The sequence below is a fragment of the Pungitius pungitius genome, chromosome 10 (assembly GCF_949316345.1).
Source record: "Pungitius pungitius chromosome 10, fPunPun2.1, whole genome shotgun sequence".
NCBI lineage: Eukaryota > Metazoa > Chordata > Actinopteri > Perciformes > Gasterosteidae > Pungitius > Pungitius pungitius.
The window spans coordinates 9331306-9344775 of NC_084909.1; the positions used below are offsets into that span (position 1 = coordinate 9331306).

General features: G+C 43.8%; 1 protein-coding gene across 10 annotated transcripts in view; it reads right to left on the minus strand.

Moving 5' to 3' along the window:
* Positions 1-13470, minus strand: part of map2 (microtubule-associated protein 2) — a 54976-nt gene that overhangs the window by 11791 nt on the left and 29715 nt on the right. For 5 of the 10 annotated variants that reach the window (XM_062565076.1, XM_062565075.1, XM_062565074.1 and 2 more), the window contains 5 exons: positions 9036-9125; positions 8675-8749; positions 6382-6597; positions 4446-4763; positions 127-3081 (listed from right to left, as the gene is read on the minus strand). In XM_062565076.1, the coding sequence (XP_062421060.1) occupies positions 127-3081; positions 4446-4763; positions 6382-6597; positions 8675-8749; positions 9036-9125 (3654 nt within the window). Of the gene's footprint in view, positions 1-126; positions 3082-4445; positions 4764-6381; positions 6598-8674; positions 8750-9035; positions 9126-11367; positions 11562-13470 lie in introns of those variants that run through there. The other 5 variants (XM_062565081.1, XM_062565083.1, XM_062565078.1 and 2 more) reach the window with 5 other exon arrangements.

The following is a 13470-nucleotide window of genomic DNA, read 5'->3' on the forward strand; positions in this document are numbered from 1 at the left end:
TGCAGCGTGGCAAAGGATAAAAGAGAAAGACACGAGGCAACATCACATGTGTGTAAGTGAAGCAGAAGAAAAGGAAAGTTGGGTGGAGGAAAGAACAATAGATCTAAACCACGAACAACGTCTCACCTTGTGTGTCAACCCAGGAGCTGTCCAGGATGGAGTCGTCCATCGTGGTTTCATCTCTGTCGTAGCTCTCTGTCGGGGCTTCAGTGTCTATGGTTTCAGCCTCCTTCCCAGGGGAGGCAGGGGTCTCAAGAACATCTACCACCTCCTCTACGCTTTCAGCCTCCACGTCTGGTTCTTGGACCAACTCCACAGACTCCTCCTCCTCTTCCTCTTCCACTTCTTCTTCTTCCACTTCTTCTTGGTCTTCTTCTACTTCCTCCTCTTTCTGGGAGGCGGCACAAAGAACTTGAGACTCGGGTGAACCGGAGAACCGAACGCTGTGTCCCGGCTCTTCTGCTTCATCGATGGTCTGGACCACGGTGATGAAATCGTCTTCTACTGTCACCACTGATTCGATGGCAGCTCGGGTTTCTGGGATCTCCTTTAACACCGCCGCTGGCCCGGCATCATCTAGCACCTCTTCCCTGCCTTCATCTTGCGCCTTTTCGGCCTCCACAGATTCTTCAGCCTCTTTCGCCACAGGTGGTCCAGCAATTTCTTCCTCTGGTTGCTTCGCCGTCTCCTGAAGCTTCTCTGGAACATTTTTGTCCATCTCAGCAACTTTCTCTTTTCCTTCCTTCTCTTTCAGCTCCATTTCTATCTTTTCTCTGTCTTCCTTCTCTCGCAACTCTTTCTCTACTCTTAGTTTTTCCTCTATTTCTCTCTGCTCTCTTTCCTCTTTCCTTTTTATCTCTTCTTGCTCCATCTTTTCCCTCTCTTCTTTTTCTTTCTTGTCTCTTTCTTCTTTTTCCTTCATCTCTCTCTCCTCTTTCTCCTTTTCTTTCATCTTCTGCTCTTTCTCCTTCCTTTCTGTCTCTTCCTTTAGAATTCTTTCTGCCTCTTCCTTCTCTCTCCTTTCCCTCTCTTCTAACTCTTTCATTTCCTTTTCTTTCTTTTCTGCTTCTTCTCTGATTTTTATCTCAGCCTCTTCTTTCATTTTCTTCTCAGCTGCTTCCTTCTCTAGCTCTTCCCTAATTTTTCTTTCTGACTCCTCTTTTTCTTTGTTGATTCCTAACACTGGTGAAACAGTTCTTTTGGGGGAACCATAGACTTCTCTTTGTTTAAGCTTCGAAGGTGAGAGCACTGGAGAGAGCAGCTTATCATCATCGATGATGCTCTCGACGGACGAAGCGGGTGAAGTTTTGACAGGCCTCGCAATCCGGTCCTTGGCCACACCGGTCAGCTGGTACACATCTTCGGCATCCACCTCCTCATATGCCTCCTGGTGGACCAGCTTCACTTTCTCACGAAGCTCCTGCAGTTCTCTCTCCTCCTCCATACTGAGAGGCCTGTCCTCCATCTCCAGTTTGCGAATCTGCCTCTCGTAGTCGGCGATCTCCGTTTCTGACGCTGAGCCTTCGCCACTCGCTTGTCGCTCAGTGTCGCTAAAGGACCTTCCGCCTTCTTCTAGAGTCACCGTGACCGTTGGTGTCACAAAGGACTCACTGGGCTGAACCAGTGGCATCTCGCTAACAGATTTTTTGGACTCTTCCTCTGCAACCTTGCCCTTCTCTTCAGCAGAATCTTTTCTTTCTGCATTCCTCTGGTCTTTCTCTTCAGTTACATTGGCAATTACGGACGGCTGGCTCGCGTCCTCCAAAGATGTGTCTCTGACCGCTAATTTCCTGGCTTGCTCTGCCACTTTTGCCTCCAGGACTGAGTGGGTGAAGACCTGTGGAGAAATGTTTGTCGGGCTCAACACATCTGCCGGTGATGGCATTGGTCCTGAATATTCACTGAACACACAATAGCCCATCTCTTCCTGCTGGCTTTCATTCCTTCTGGCTCCAGTACCAAGTTCCTCTGAAACAAGGCTGCACAGTGGGTCATCTGTCAAGGCTGAAAAATCAGCCTGAATTGACTTTCTCCTGGTGAATTCTGGTTCGGTGTTTTCTGATGCGAGTCTGGAACGGGTGCCAGCAAGGTCCAGCATCTCAGGTAAGTCTTGCGCCATCACTGTGCCATTTTTATCGGTCCCCTGGAGGGGCTCTGGTGATACTGGCGAATCCGGTTCGGTGCTGGGTTTTGAAACTGGGTCAGAGGTCCTTGGAGGAGATGAGGTATCTGAGGTGACAGAGGCCGCAGTCTCCAGGATAAGAGGAGGCAGGGGTGGAGGATTATTGACGGAGGGTGTAGTAGTGACAGGAAGGTAGTCCGCTGACTCATCTAGACTTCCACTGGTGTAAGACATGATATCTGTGGCCAGTGGGGAGAAGTTCCGAGGTCTGCCTTGGCCACTTGGATCCGTTGCTCCAATTGTAATGTTAAGTGAGTAGCTCCTCTGCTCTAAGGCCAGTTTACCCGGGGAAAGCCTGCATTCATTACTCCTGTCAGGAACTGTGAACACCGTATTGGCTGCTGCTATATTTTCCTTAGGGTTGGGTTTATCCTGAGCTTCAGCTAGTGTGCTGTAACTCATCTCCTGAGGCCTGGCATCGACCATAATCTTCTCTTCTCCAGATCTGCTCAGTTCGTAATAGCCTTCGCCCTTACTTTGGGGAGCCACATCAACCTCCATGGCTGACGTTTCAAAATATGCTGACATGCCAGATCTGTCTGTAGTGTCCCTTGTTGAGTCTTCCCCTTGAACTTTGGGCACCTGTGACAAGGAATCAGGAGGAGCACCGATGCTGCTGATCTCCACCACCTCCACTGACGGCTGTTTCTCTGACACTGTGATTGGCTCGCCATAAGTAGGCTGAAGTGTGAGTGGTCTGGCAGCTTCTTTGGCCTGGCTTTGGACATTGGGAGGATCGAATGATGGCATATCCATGGTGGGGCTCTCTGGTACGTCTCTTTCACCAGCAAAGAACCCTTGCATCTGCGGCTCCTCTGGGCGTTTCTCCGATCCAATGCTGTCTGGGCTCATGGAACCACTTTTCTCGCTTCCCTGCTTGTCTGAGTCCATCTTCAAAGCTGAAAGGACATCTGTAAGTCTGCTGTTTTGATCAACATCGAAAAGTAATGCTTTGGCATGCTGCGAGTGGGGTATTTATTAAGCTAGGGACGAGGAAAGCGGTTATAACAGAAACAGGCAAAGCTCTCCTCAGAAACTTACAGAACAATGACACGGCCATCACGGAAGAAATACGGCGAGATTATTGGGCCCACCAAGTCACGGATGGATCAGAATATGGCATGGTATGTGACGGAACCGGCATGAGGCGACTTCGATGCTGATTTATGGGGAACAAGCAATAGTAGATGGGATGGATATCCATGCGTCTTTTCCAACATCAGATAAAAAAAAACATGGCATTTCTGTCATTCTTTATAGTTACAGTGGAAGCAGCTTAAAGCGAGTTCTGCTTGCCGCTTTTATTATTAATGTTTTTTAGATTTACTGTCATCATGTTTTGCCTCGCCGTCGGCCTTATGATTTTCACTGGCTACTTGAGGTTATAAGCATTTAATTAAAAGCACCTGTGGTTTGACGCCCAATGCGAAACAACTGAAGCTGTGTTTCAAGTAGCGTTTGTAACAGTCAATAAAATTCAGTCTGTTACCTTATATAAGTGAAATATTGTATTAGTAAGATGGTGACATGAATGAGAAAATGAAGTCAAAATAAATTGTGATCAACTTAACTTGGACAGACAAGGCCACTGTAAGAGGTTTCCACTGCACAATGAAATGTAATGACATGTTTTCCAGTATAAATCTATTATTATTAACATACCATTCATTTTGGCTACTGAAAAAGTACTTTAATTTGTCTTTAATGCAAATACTATTGTCATAATAAAGAAGAACCGCTCTATTGAATGACAGAAAAATGCCATTAAAAGAAAACAAACTTTGCTGATATGAATGCATTTTAAGAGACAGTAAAACCAATGAAAGAGGTCCTGCAAATGATGTCCTCATGAGTGACCCATGGTTAGAAAGTATGATTCATGGTTACGAAAAGTGCTCCGCCCTTGCATACCAGCCTCCAGCCACTTGTGAACACAACAAGAAACCTGTAAGCTTAGAGCCGGCGAAAAAAAGCACTGCTACGTTCACTTCATCATACCAATACGAAACAGTGCTGAAAACCACAGAAAGAAAGCGCAGATATAGCACAAAATAAAACCAGGTTAAGTTAAAAAATGTGACTTTTTTCACCAACAAGCCTGTGTTGCCTCGCAGCCACAGCGGAGCACAATGAGGATTACTTGCCATTCCACCTGAATAACAAAGCTTTTGTGCTTATGGGGTTCTTTTTGACATATCTGGTGTTCTCATACAGTGGACAATACAGTAACATGCAGGCAGGGAGAGCAGAGGGCAGGACACACCTGTCTCAGGGCTCCCCCCAGCCTCTGCTTCCTCCTCCTCCTCCTCCTCCTCTCTGTCCAGAGAGCTTTCTGCAGCAGCACTAGCTGCCTCGCCCGGCTCCAGGTCTACATCCTGGGCCTCGTCTACGGCCTCTGCCTGCTTTAAGGGCGCAGCTAGGAGGCTGTCCAGCTCCAGCTCCTCCCCGCTCCACTGCTGCTCATCAAGAGCTTCCTCCGACTCTGCTGCTTCTGCACTCTTCTCCTCCTCCTCCTCCTCCTCCTCCTCTTCCACCTCCACCTCTTCCTCATATTCAGCTGTAAGAGCCTCCACGGTCTCTTCTTCTCAAAAACAGGGTGAGAGGGGGACACATTAAGACTACAGGCAACACAGACTTGGGTTATGTGAGAACACAACTTATGGAGGGACACTTTCAGCTCTGGGAAAAAATGACCTACAATGTATGTTTGTTCACACATATAGGTACATTACACAGATAAAACAGAGTGTAGTGCGTGGGTGGTTGTTTATTTATTTTGTATGCCTTTCTAATGTAGGTATTTAGTGTTCGCTGTGTGCAAAAGAAACCTTCTTCTCCTTCTGTAAAAAATATATATATATATATATTTCCATTTTCAATTTCTCTTTTGATTGACCAACCGTTGTTGACAACTGAGGTTGTTAAAGGAAAGTGAAAACATAAGTGAAGTTGTTACACTTCACGGCCAGTACGGCACTATTGCAAAGGCCATGAGGTGGTCAGGCCATTTCTAAAAGACCATTACAGTAGTGCCTCAGATTCTTCAAATGGCACGGACTGAATTTTTAACCGTGCAATGGACAATGGACAATGCGGGTTGGCATACATCTTTTCTTTGAGCAGCCATTACTGTGTCACATGATGAGTTATTGTATAACTACACAGATTCTATTTAGAAGCTTTATTTAAAGCAATGCTTTGCCTAAATCTTTTGCCGGGGGGGGGGGGGGGTTAAGAATCAGACTACTTTAAAACTATTTATAAAAATGATGGCTTACAAGGCCAAATAAGAATAGGACCGGTGACTGACAGGCAATGTGACATGTGATGTTGTAATGTGTATCGGAGTATTCTTTGGAAGTCGACAAGAGTTATAAATGAAGTAGTTAAGTAGGATTCATGTTGTTAGATGGATAATGTAAGAGGGTTTGAATTGCGTTCGCGCCGTCTGAACGCAAAGACCCTGAACTCCCAGGTGCCCACTAAACTGGATCTTGAGTTTTTTTAAAAGAACCGACGTGGAAAGTTACATGCAGGTGCAAGTGTGTGCGAGTGAGTGGAGCTGAAAGTCTTCCCTGATGCCAAAGTGAATTGGTGACAGTAACTCGGGGTGTGTGGAGAGGGTTTGGTATGGTTCAACTAAGAGGTTGAACAGTAGTTTTAAGAAATAAACCAAAACATAACACTGGGAAATGATTGATGCAGATGAGTTTTTCCACGGAGGTCATCAACAATCTCTGAGTTATTCATGAAAGCCATTTGGACCTTACGTCTGTGCCCCAATACTAAATCTTGGTGGCCATGAGGTCTTACTGAGGAGAGCTGTAATGTATTATGTCCATTGAGTGAAACCTACTTCAGAGACACCAATGCTATGGGACGGACTGAACACCATGGCAACCACGAGTAGCATGTCTTTGGGTGAAATAAATTATTTAAAAAAAGAAAGAAATATGACTGGTGAAACAAAAAAGACAAAACACCACAAGGACACACAAACGCACGCAAGGACGGATGAATAGACGGACCGACGGACGGAGAGAGACAGAAGGACAAGAGGGATGGAGAGGGTAGGAGGTCAAATCACAGAAGTAGAGGAATTCAGCGGCAAAATGAGGAAGGAGAGAAACAGAAAGAGAGAAAGGGGAGGTGGGGGGGGGGGGGGGGGGGATGGCAAAGAGGAACCATGCGTGGTTCACCTTCAATCTGTCTAAAGGCCACGGCCTGCCCTGTGGGCCGAGAGCCCGAGTGCGTCCACTCTGGGCTGAACAATGGGTGATCATAGTACTCCTCGTCGGAGTGGTACGGGTCGTCCTCGGGCACGGAAACTGAGATGGAGGGGGCGAGGAACTTGCACCTCTCCCGAGAATTTTGGAAGCGGCGGAGAGGGCCCGCCTCCTCCTCATCCCCTACATCTACAAACAAGACAGACACAAGGAGAAGAACTGCAGGGAAATCTGGACACAGGGACCGAAAGAGAGGGTGAAGAGGAAGGAAAAGATGGAAAGGAAAACCGAAAAGAAAAGGAAAACTGAATAAATGGAAAACACAACAAAGAATGTCCATCTTAATGCTGATTTTACATTGTCTTTCAATCTATTTTATTTCAGAAAACAGTAATAGAATGCCAATGAAGAGGATTTAGCAATTTCATAAAAATAAAAAAACTCAAAATGAACCCTTTTTAATGCCAATTGAGTGCGCCATGTGCACATGAATTGTGGGTTTTGAAGCATGTCAGAATCTGTTGTGTATATAATAAAAGTTAAAATATTCACGGTTGTGAATGTAGGTGGTAGATCTATTGCAAAGAGTGTGCAATCGTTATATCTATCTGGTTTTAGTTCATCTCTTTAGTTCTAGATGTGAGACGATTCTGGATCGTAACACAGTATATCAGTAGTTATCCTCAAGTTACCACTTAAGATGGACATTTTTTAAGGAGAAAGGGAAGTTAAAGCTTGAGGTGAAAAAATGGCTTCAACAAAACAATTCAAATTTAAAACAAAAACGGAGAGAATCACTAGAGAAGGGGATGCAAGAAGAGGACAAAGCTTGAATGAGAACAAGAGAAACACAACACACGGGACATTGATAAGGAGACAGTGACAAGCAAATCAAATGGGGAGAAGCTTCGGGGGCCCAGCCCTACTCTGCGACAAAGGAAATGACTATATTCCATCATTCGAGGAAGCTAACAATACAAACAGCTTCACGAATGAATGATTCAATCTAAATAAAAGACATACAACACAGACACCGAGACAGTGTAGTTGTAGCAGTGACACAATCATTATCATGTGTGTTTTGTCTCTGGCATCACAGGAAGAAGCACCTCTCCGATAAAAAAAAAAAAACTCAGACACACAGCTAATCCGTTTTTGTTAATCAAAGGGAAACCCATGAGTTAGATTAACACCATCTCTAAGGTTGTGACTAAGCCTTTCAGGAGTGTTTTTAATCATCAATACTAATACAATACAACTCCTTATTACATTCTAGGCTGAGTGAGGAAGACCCAGACAGCACGAGGCAGACTGAGCCTTTAGTTACATTTCTGCACCAAAATCAATGCATTGCTTAAACTACGATCTAGAACATGGAGAACCAAACTGTACCACGCACACATACACACCTTTGTATATGTAGTGTGTGTGAATATTAGTATATAGTATGCCAAGTTTGAGCCCTAATGCTCAGCAACTTACCGAGGTGAGTCAGTTTATCAAGACTACACTGCTACAGTTGTAGTTTCATACGAGCTCATCCTTTTATTGCAAGCTTCCATTCTTTGGGTTCAGCTTCACTCTGTGCGTTTAGCTTGAAGCGAGAAATGTTTACAAGTAATGTTCACGGAGCTAAAATCCTGAGCTGTAGCCCTGTCCACCACAAAAGAAACATGACCAAAAAAAATAAAAATTCAATCACAAGAAAACACAACACCATGATTAAACATGCAAAACAACCCAAAAGACAGACAACCAGTTGGAGGGCTACCTAAATGTGGCTGTCATACGCGTGTTGGAAGTCGATGCATGGACGTTAGAATAGGGAAATGGAAGAAGAGGATGGAAAAAAAAAGAGTTGCACTTGTTGTAGTCAAGGTAGTTGTGCAGGTGGGCGCTCTTTTTCTTTTAGTTATAAACCCGGGATGACAATGGAGATACAAGTTGTATCTGTTCCAGGTGTACGATGAGGAGGAAGCAGTATTCATAAACAAAATCAAAGTCTGAAAAATGGAAAAACGTGTTCCTGCTTTTTTTTAGCAACTCGTTTGTGTACGGGTTTCGTGGACGGGTACCAAAGTGTGCGTTGTCCCCTGTCGGCGCAGCATGTCGTGTTTAAATAGTCCCAGAGCCAACCAATGTCAGTACTCTTGTGTGGTGGCGAACACAAAACTCCAAGGCTTCAGTTGGAGAAAAGAAGGACACCAGAATCTCCTCCATTAGAAGACACACACTGTAAAACACACTTTTCGCATTCTTGGCCTACCTTGTTCCAGAGGACCAAAGTGCTGCGCCGCCGGTGATGGGGGGGGGGAGGGAGGCAAATTTGCGGTGTCTTCAACTTCAAAGGTTAGATGAGGAAAGGGAAGAAACAGTACTAGTCATAAATGATCACATATTGTAACGGACTATCTGGAGTATCTGCTTCCATTCACTTACAATACGTTTTAATGACCAAAAAATGACCAATAGAACCAAATATCTATTCCACACATTTTACTCGGTTGTGAAAACCTAAATCTGCTGTCTTCACCAAAGATAGTTTGATTTTTGTCTTTACCCAAGAGACATTGATGTGAAACATTTAAATAATCAAAAACGCATTTGTGTGTGAAAGTGCGTCTTACCGGACGGCAGCCTTTGGGTCTCCTGCTCTCCCTTCAGTACCGCCACCGCCTCGGCCGTCACTTCCTGCACGATCCGCGCCGACACTTGCTCTGAACGCAGACACACGCGCGCACACACAAAGGGGTCGATCAGCTGATGAGATTCACGACAAAAGAAAACCGTCGAGGGAAGTGGACGAGGTTGGGAGGTTCTAGTTATTTGTGTTGTTTGAATCCCATGAAAAGACTGTTCCAGTGCATCAAGGTGTTTGTACTGGGTGCCTTCCAGGTTCCAATCAATAAAATAACTATGTGAGAATGTCAAGCAGGGTGTTTCCTTCTCCATGTCCACTTTACTTTAGGGTATGTTTTGAATAATGTCATTAAGACCTGAGATGAAAGCCCTGTGAGGGAGCTAAAACTGTAACTGCAGGGATGCTAGGGCTCCTGGTGAAGTCTGAGCGTTGCTATGGGAACCCAGCATCCCTAAACGAGAGCAGACTACAACCTAAACCCTGGTTATTTAGATGCTGCCAAGCAAAATGTGTTGTTTTAGCTTCTTCAAGACTTAATTACAGGCAGAGGAAAGGACAGCGGGTATGACATGCGACAAAGGGCCCCGACCGAAACAGACAATGGAGGTTAGTGCGAGATCAAGTGGGCTAGTTGATGCTGGTGAATATGTTCAGCTGTTTGAGAAGCTGTAGTGGACTGTGCACAGGTAGAAGGCAGATACACTTCCTCTTCTACCTCTTTGTTCTGATCAAGTTGACACTCAGGGGCTGTTTTACTTGCTGACACTCATATAAGTGTACACTGAATTCAGCCTCATGCAAGGAAATGTAAGCAGTATTTAGATATACACTTCACTTCATTGTTCATTGTTGTTGTTAGTGTTAATATTGAGTGTTAATATTGAGAAAGCTATCAATACTGTCTGGCTTTCTGACACCGGTAGGCAACAGCATCTAAAAGAGGACAGCACCAAAAAGGTCCAAACAGTGTGTCAGTTTTAAAGAAAAAAGGTCATTTTGTGACATATATACGCATGTGTTTCCATAAATGGGGCTTTGTGAATTAATGTGCCCAACAGACACGATCAATCCAACTGAACAACAGTTTCTGCAATTAAGCTTGCATGTATCAGCTGAAATATAACACGGAGGGGTCACCTGTCGAGTTCTAGTCCAACCGTGACTCATTGGCATATTAACAGTGGTCATGTAGGATCGGGTGGCAGTTTAATACCTTACTGCTGCTGTTTCAGGACCTCTTTCTATCCGACATCGCCCACACAGCAACACAAACAAGCTGGCAGGCATTCACACATGCAATTACAGACACACACACACACACACACACACACACACACACACACACACTTCTTCCGGGAACGATTATCACAGCCCACTCACCGACTCACAGCAGCCATTTTCCATTTTCCAGAGCATTGTGTAATATACGTGAACCACCTTTTTATATAGAAAATATAGCTGAAAGGCGTTCACCTTAAACATATCAAATGCACGCCACAACAAGGAGTAAATAAAAATAAAATTGTGGAAGCAAAATGTTGCAGTTGAAAATAATCATTAGACGATGTTGAAGTAGAGAAGGAAAGCTTCAGGCTACCCTGTCACTGAAACATTACATAACCGAAAACAACATGGTGATCAGTGGCGGAGCGATGAGGATCGGGGAGAATAACCTAATGAAAAAAGTATGGCTCAACAAAACTAAAAAGAATATTTTCTCTTTCTCTAAAGTTTCTTGAGGTCACAGACTCATGACTCAGGCTTCAATCCAGTCAGGGTTTTAATCAATTTTTTTTCAATAAAACATATTTTTTCCATCTGCATAATTCTTCGTTTCCATTCATTTTCTGAATGTTGGTGATTAGATTGGAGAAATGCAGTCCTTTCTGGATCCATCATGACACAAATTAGGCCATTGTGACATCTATAACATGCATCGAAGTTCAATACGGACAAGAGGAATGTCTCAAAAACTCTATCCTCTTGATGCATATGCCTTGGAATGATAAAAAACTAAATGTAGTCTACCTTCAAAAGCAACACTATAGACATTCACATCAACAGATGCACATTCACAGATCCATCTGTGTAAACAGAGACCTTGCCACATCCACAAAGCTAGCTGCAAGTTTCACAACTAGCCTGGTTCGCTTCTCTCAGCGCTTCTCTGACGAAGCCAATGGAGGACTGCCATACCGTTGGCTTCGACTGGAGTTGGAAGACAAATGCCGCTTTCAGAGACAGAAAGGTTTCATCATACCTGCGTGTCTACGTCTATAATCGACAACAAGAGCTCACACACACCCCGACGCACTCACCCGATGAAGTAAAAGCACGTGTTACCTGCAAGACAGGCCGGCCCGAAGCTGAGAATATGCTCCCGCTCTGAGCAGAGACCTCGACTGGAAGCCCCGAGTCAAAGCAACACACAGCCAGCAAAGCGCACACACACACACACACACACACACACACAGCAGGACTGAGGGGGCAATGAGAGAGCAGCAGTGCCAGTTGGTATGATACTAGTCACCAAAAAAACGTGGTAAGCAAGTAGTTGCCATGGCAACAGACCAGCGGGACGCTAATTTGGGACCTCTCAGCCTTCAGTGGATGGCTGTGGCTGATCGTTCATAGCCATGTTCTTCTTATACCTGCCATAATGAAAGGAAACCCAGAAATTGGCCTGCTGAAACATGGGCCATGTCTTCAACATATTTCTTTTTCCTTTTTTTATATAATCACATTAAACCACAAACTGTCTGTTCATAATCTGTGAAAATGCGAAAATGCAACAAATTAAATAGAAGGTTTTTCACTAAACCCGTTAGCCTTAATATTTATTTATGTAAACTTTACATTTCATTTACCTAATATTTTCTCAATTTTTCATTTTTTATTCTAGCTTCTCTGTATATATGATATCTAGTTTCTTTGATTTGGAAGAATAATAAATCCACCTGTTTTTTGTGTAGTGCTATCCAAATTAAGTGTCGAAGAATAGTGTGTTTGGTATATTAGAGCTTAAAGCCATCTGAGGAAAAGTTGTTATTCAGCCCTCACAATGTTTGTTTGTGTCCATACTTCATTTCTTCAAACCTCCGCTCTTCTGCACTCAATCATACCGATTTAGGCGGATGAGATGAAGGGACTTCAACAACAGAAATCCTGCCCAGCTTTCTTCATAATACGACTAGATAGTTGCTCAACCGCACGGACATCAGTCAGTGCATTAACCCTAAAAAACCCCACAAAGACTCCCTTGATTAATTCCGGCCAATCAATCAACCTCCAGAATTAGCTCTACAGCCCATTACATTATTTCTATTTCAATTAACTCTGTTTCTTTCGGTTTAGCTTTCTCCATCTTTTTTCTCTTGACCACCTCCAGTGTGCAATGACTGTCTTTTTCAACTTTGACTCAATATAAGACAAGAGCGCAATTTCGTGCCTCAATAGCTCCATTTGCGTCTGAAAAGCTTTTCACAGGAAGAGAAGGCCTACAGAGTGCTAACATCAGTTGTTATGTCTTTCAATCTGCCCCAGTTACTGAAAAATAAAAATGTACACTGACTAAAGGCTCTACAGAGAGCCTTGGTTACGCAGCTGTTGTGAACATAATTCACTTTTATGCTGATAATTATACTGCAGTGCATGGCTGTTGGCCTATTTGTTGATTATCCTCTTTCTTGATCCCATGATGTTTTGTGGATGGATGTCACATTTGATGCTGTAAGATAAGAAATCTGTCAACCGGTTCTTGAGGCTGATACATTTACAGGATTGATATAAAGTCAGTTCTACTTGCTGATGAGGACCACGAGGAGGAAGTGGAGGCACACTTTTTAATTCTGGGCTAAAACTAGATCACTGGCTTTCCCTCAGTGAAAAACATATATGTTTCCTTGTTGTTATCTTGATGGTATCAGTTTCATACCATTGCTTTGAAGTTGAAAGGAGGCTATTTACAGCTCTCATATTTTTGATGTGCTAATAATGAGCCAGAGGAACACATGAGGTCTTTGCAGTTTCTTATTATGTTCGACCACTTGGAATTAAAAGTCATAAACAAAAAATAATAGTAACTTTTGGTGGCACCAGAAACACTGCAATAATTGTGCATATACTGTCGGGACCATTCTGAAGCAAAGTAATGCGGGAATACAGCTCACTATCTGTGACTAGTTTACTACAACATTCATCAATATGTGTGTTGCAGTTGAGTATAAAATGAATTATTATGGAATTTAATTGGCTGTATTCATCAGACAAATCTTGCTTTAATGACATTATTACATGTCATTTAGCTGATGCTTTTATCCAAAGCATTGCATTATAACTCTTGCGTTACATTTTTCCTGGGGAGCAATTAGGGGTTGGCTGTCCTGCTCAGGGACACTTCGACATGGACAAGGGCAGCCGGG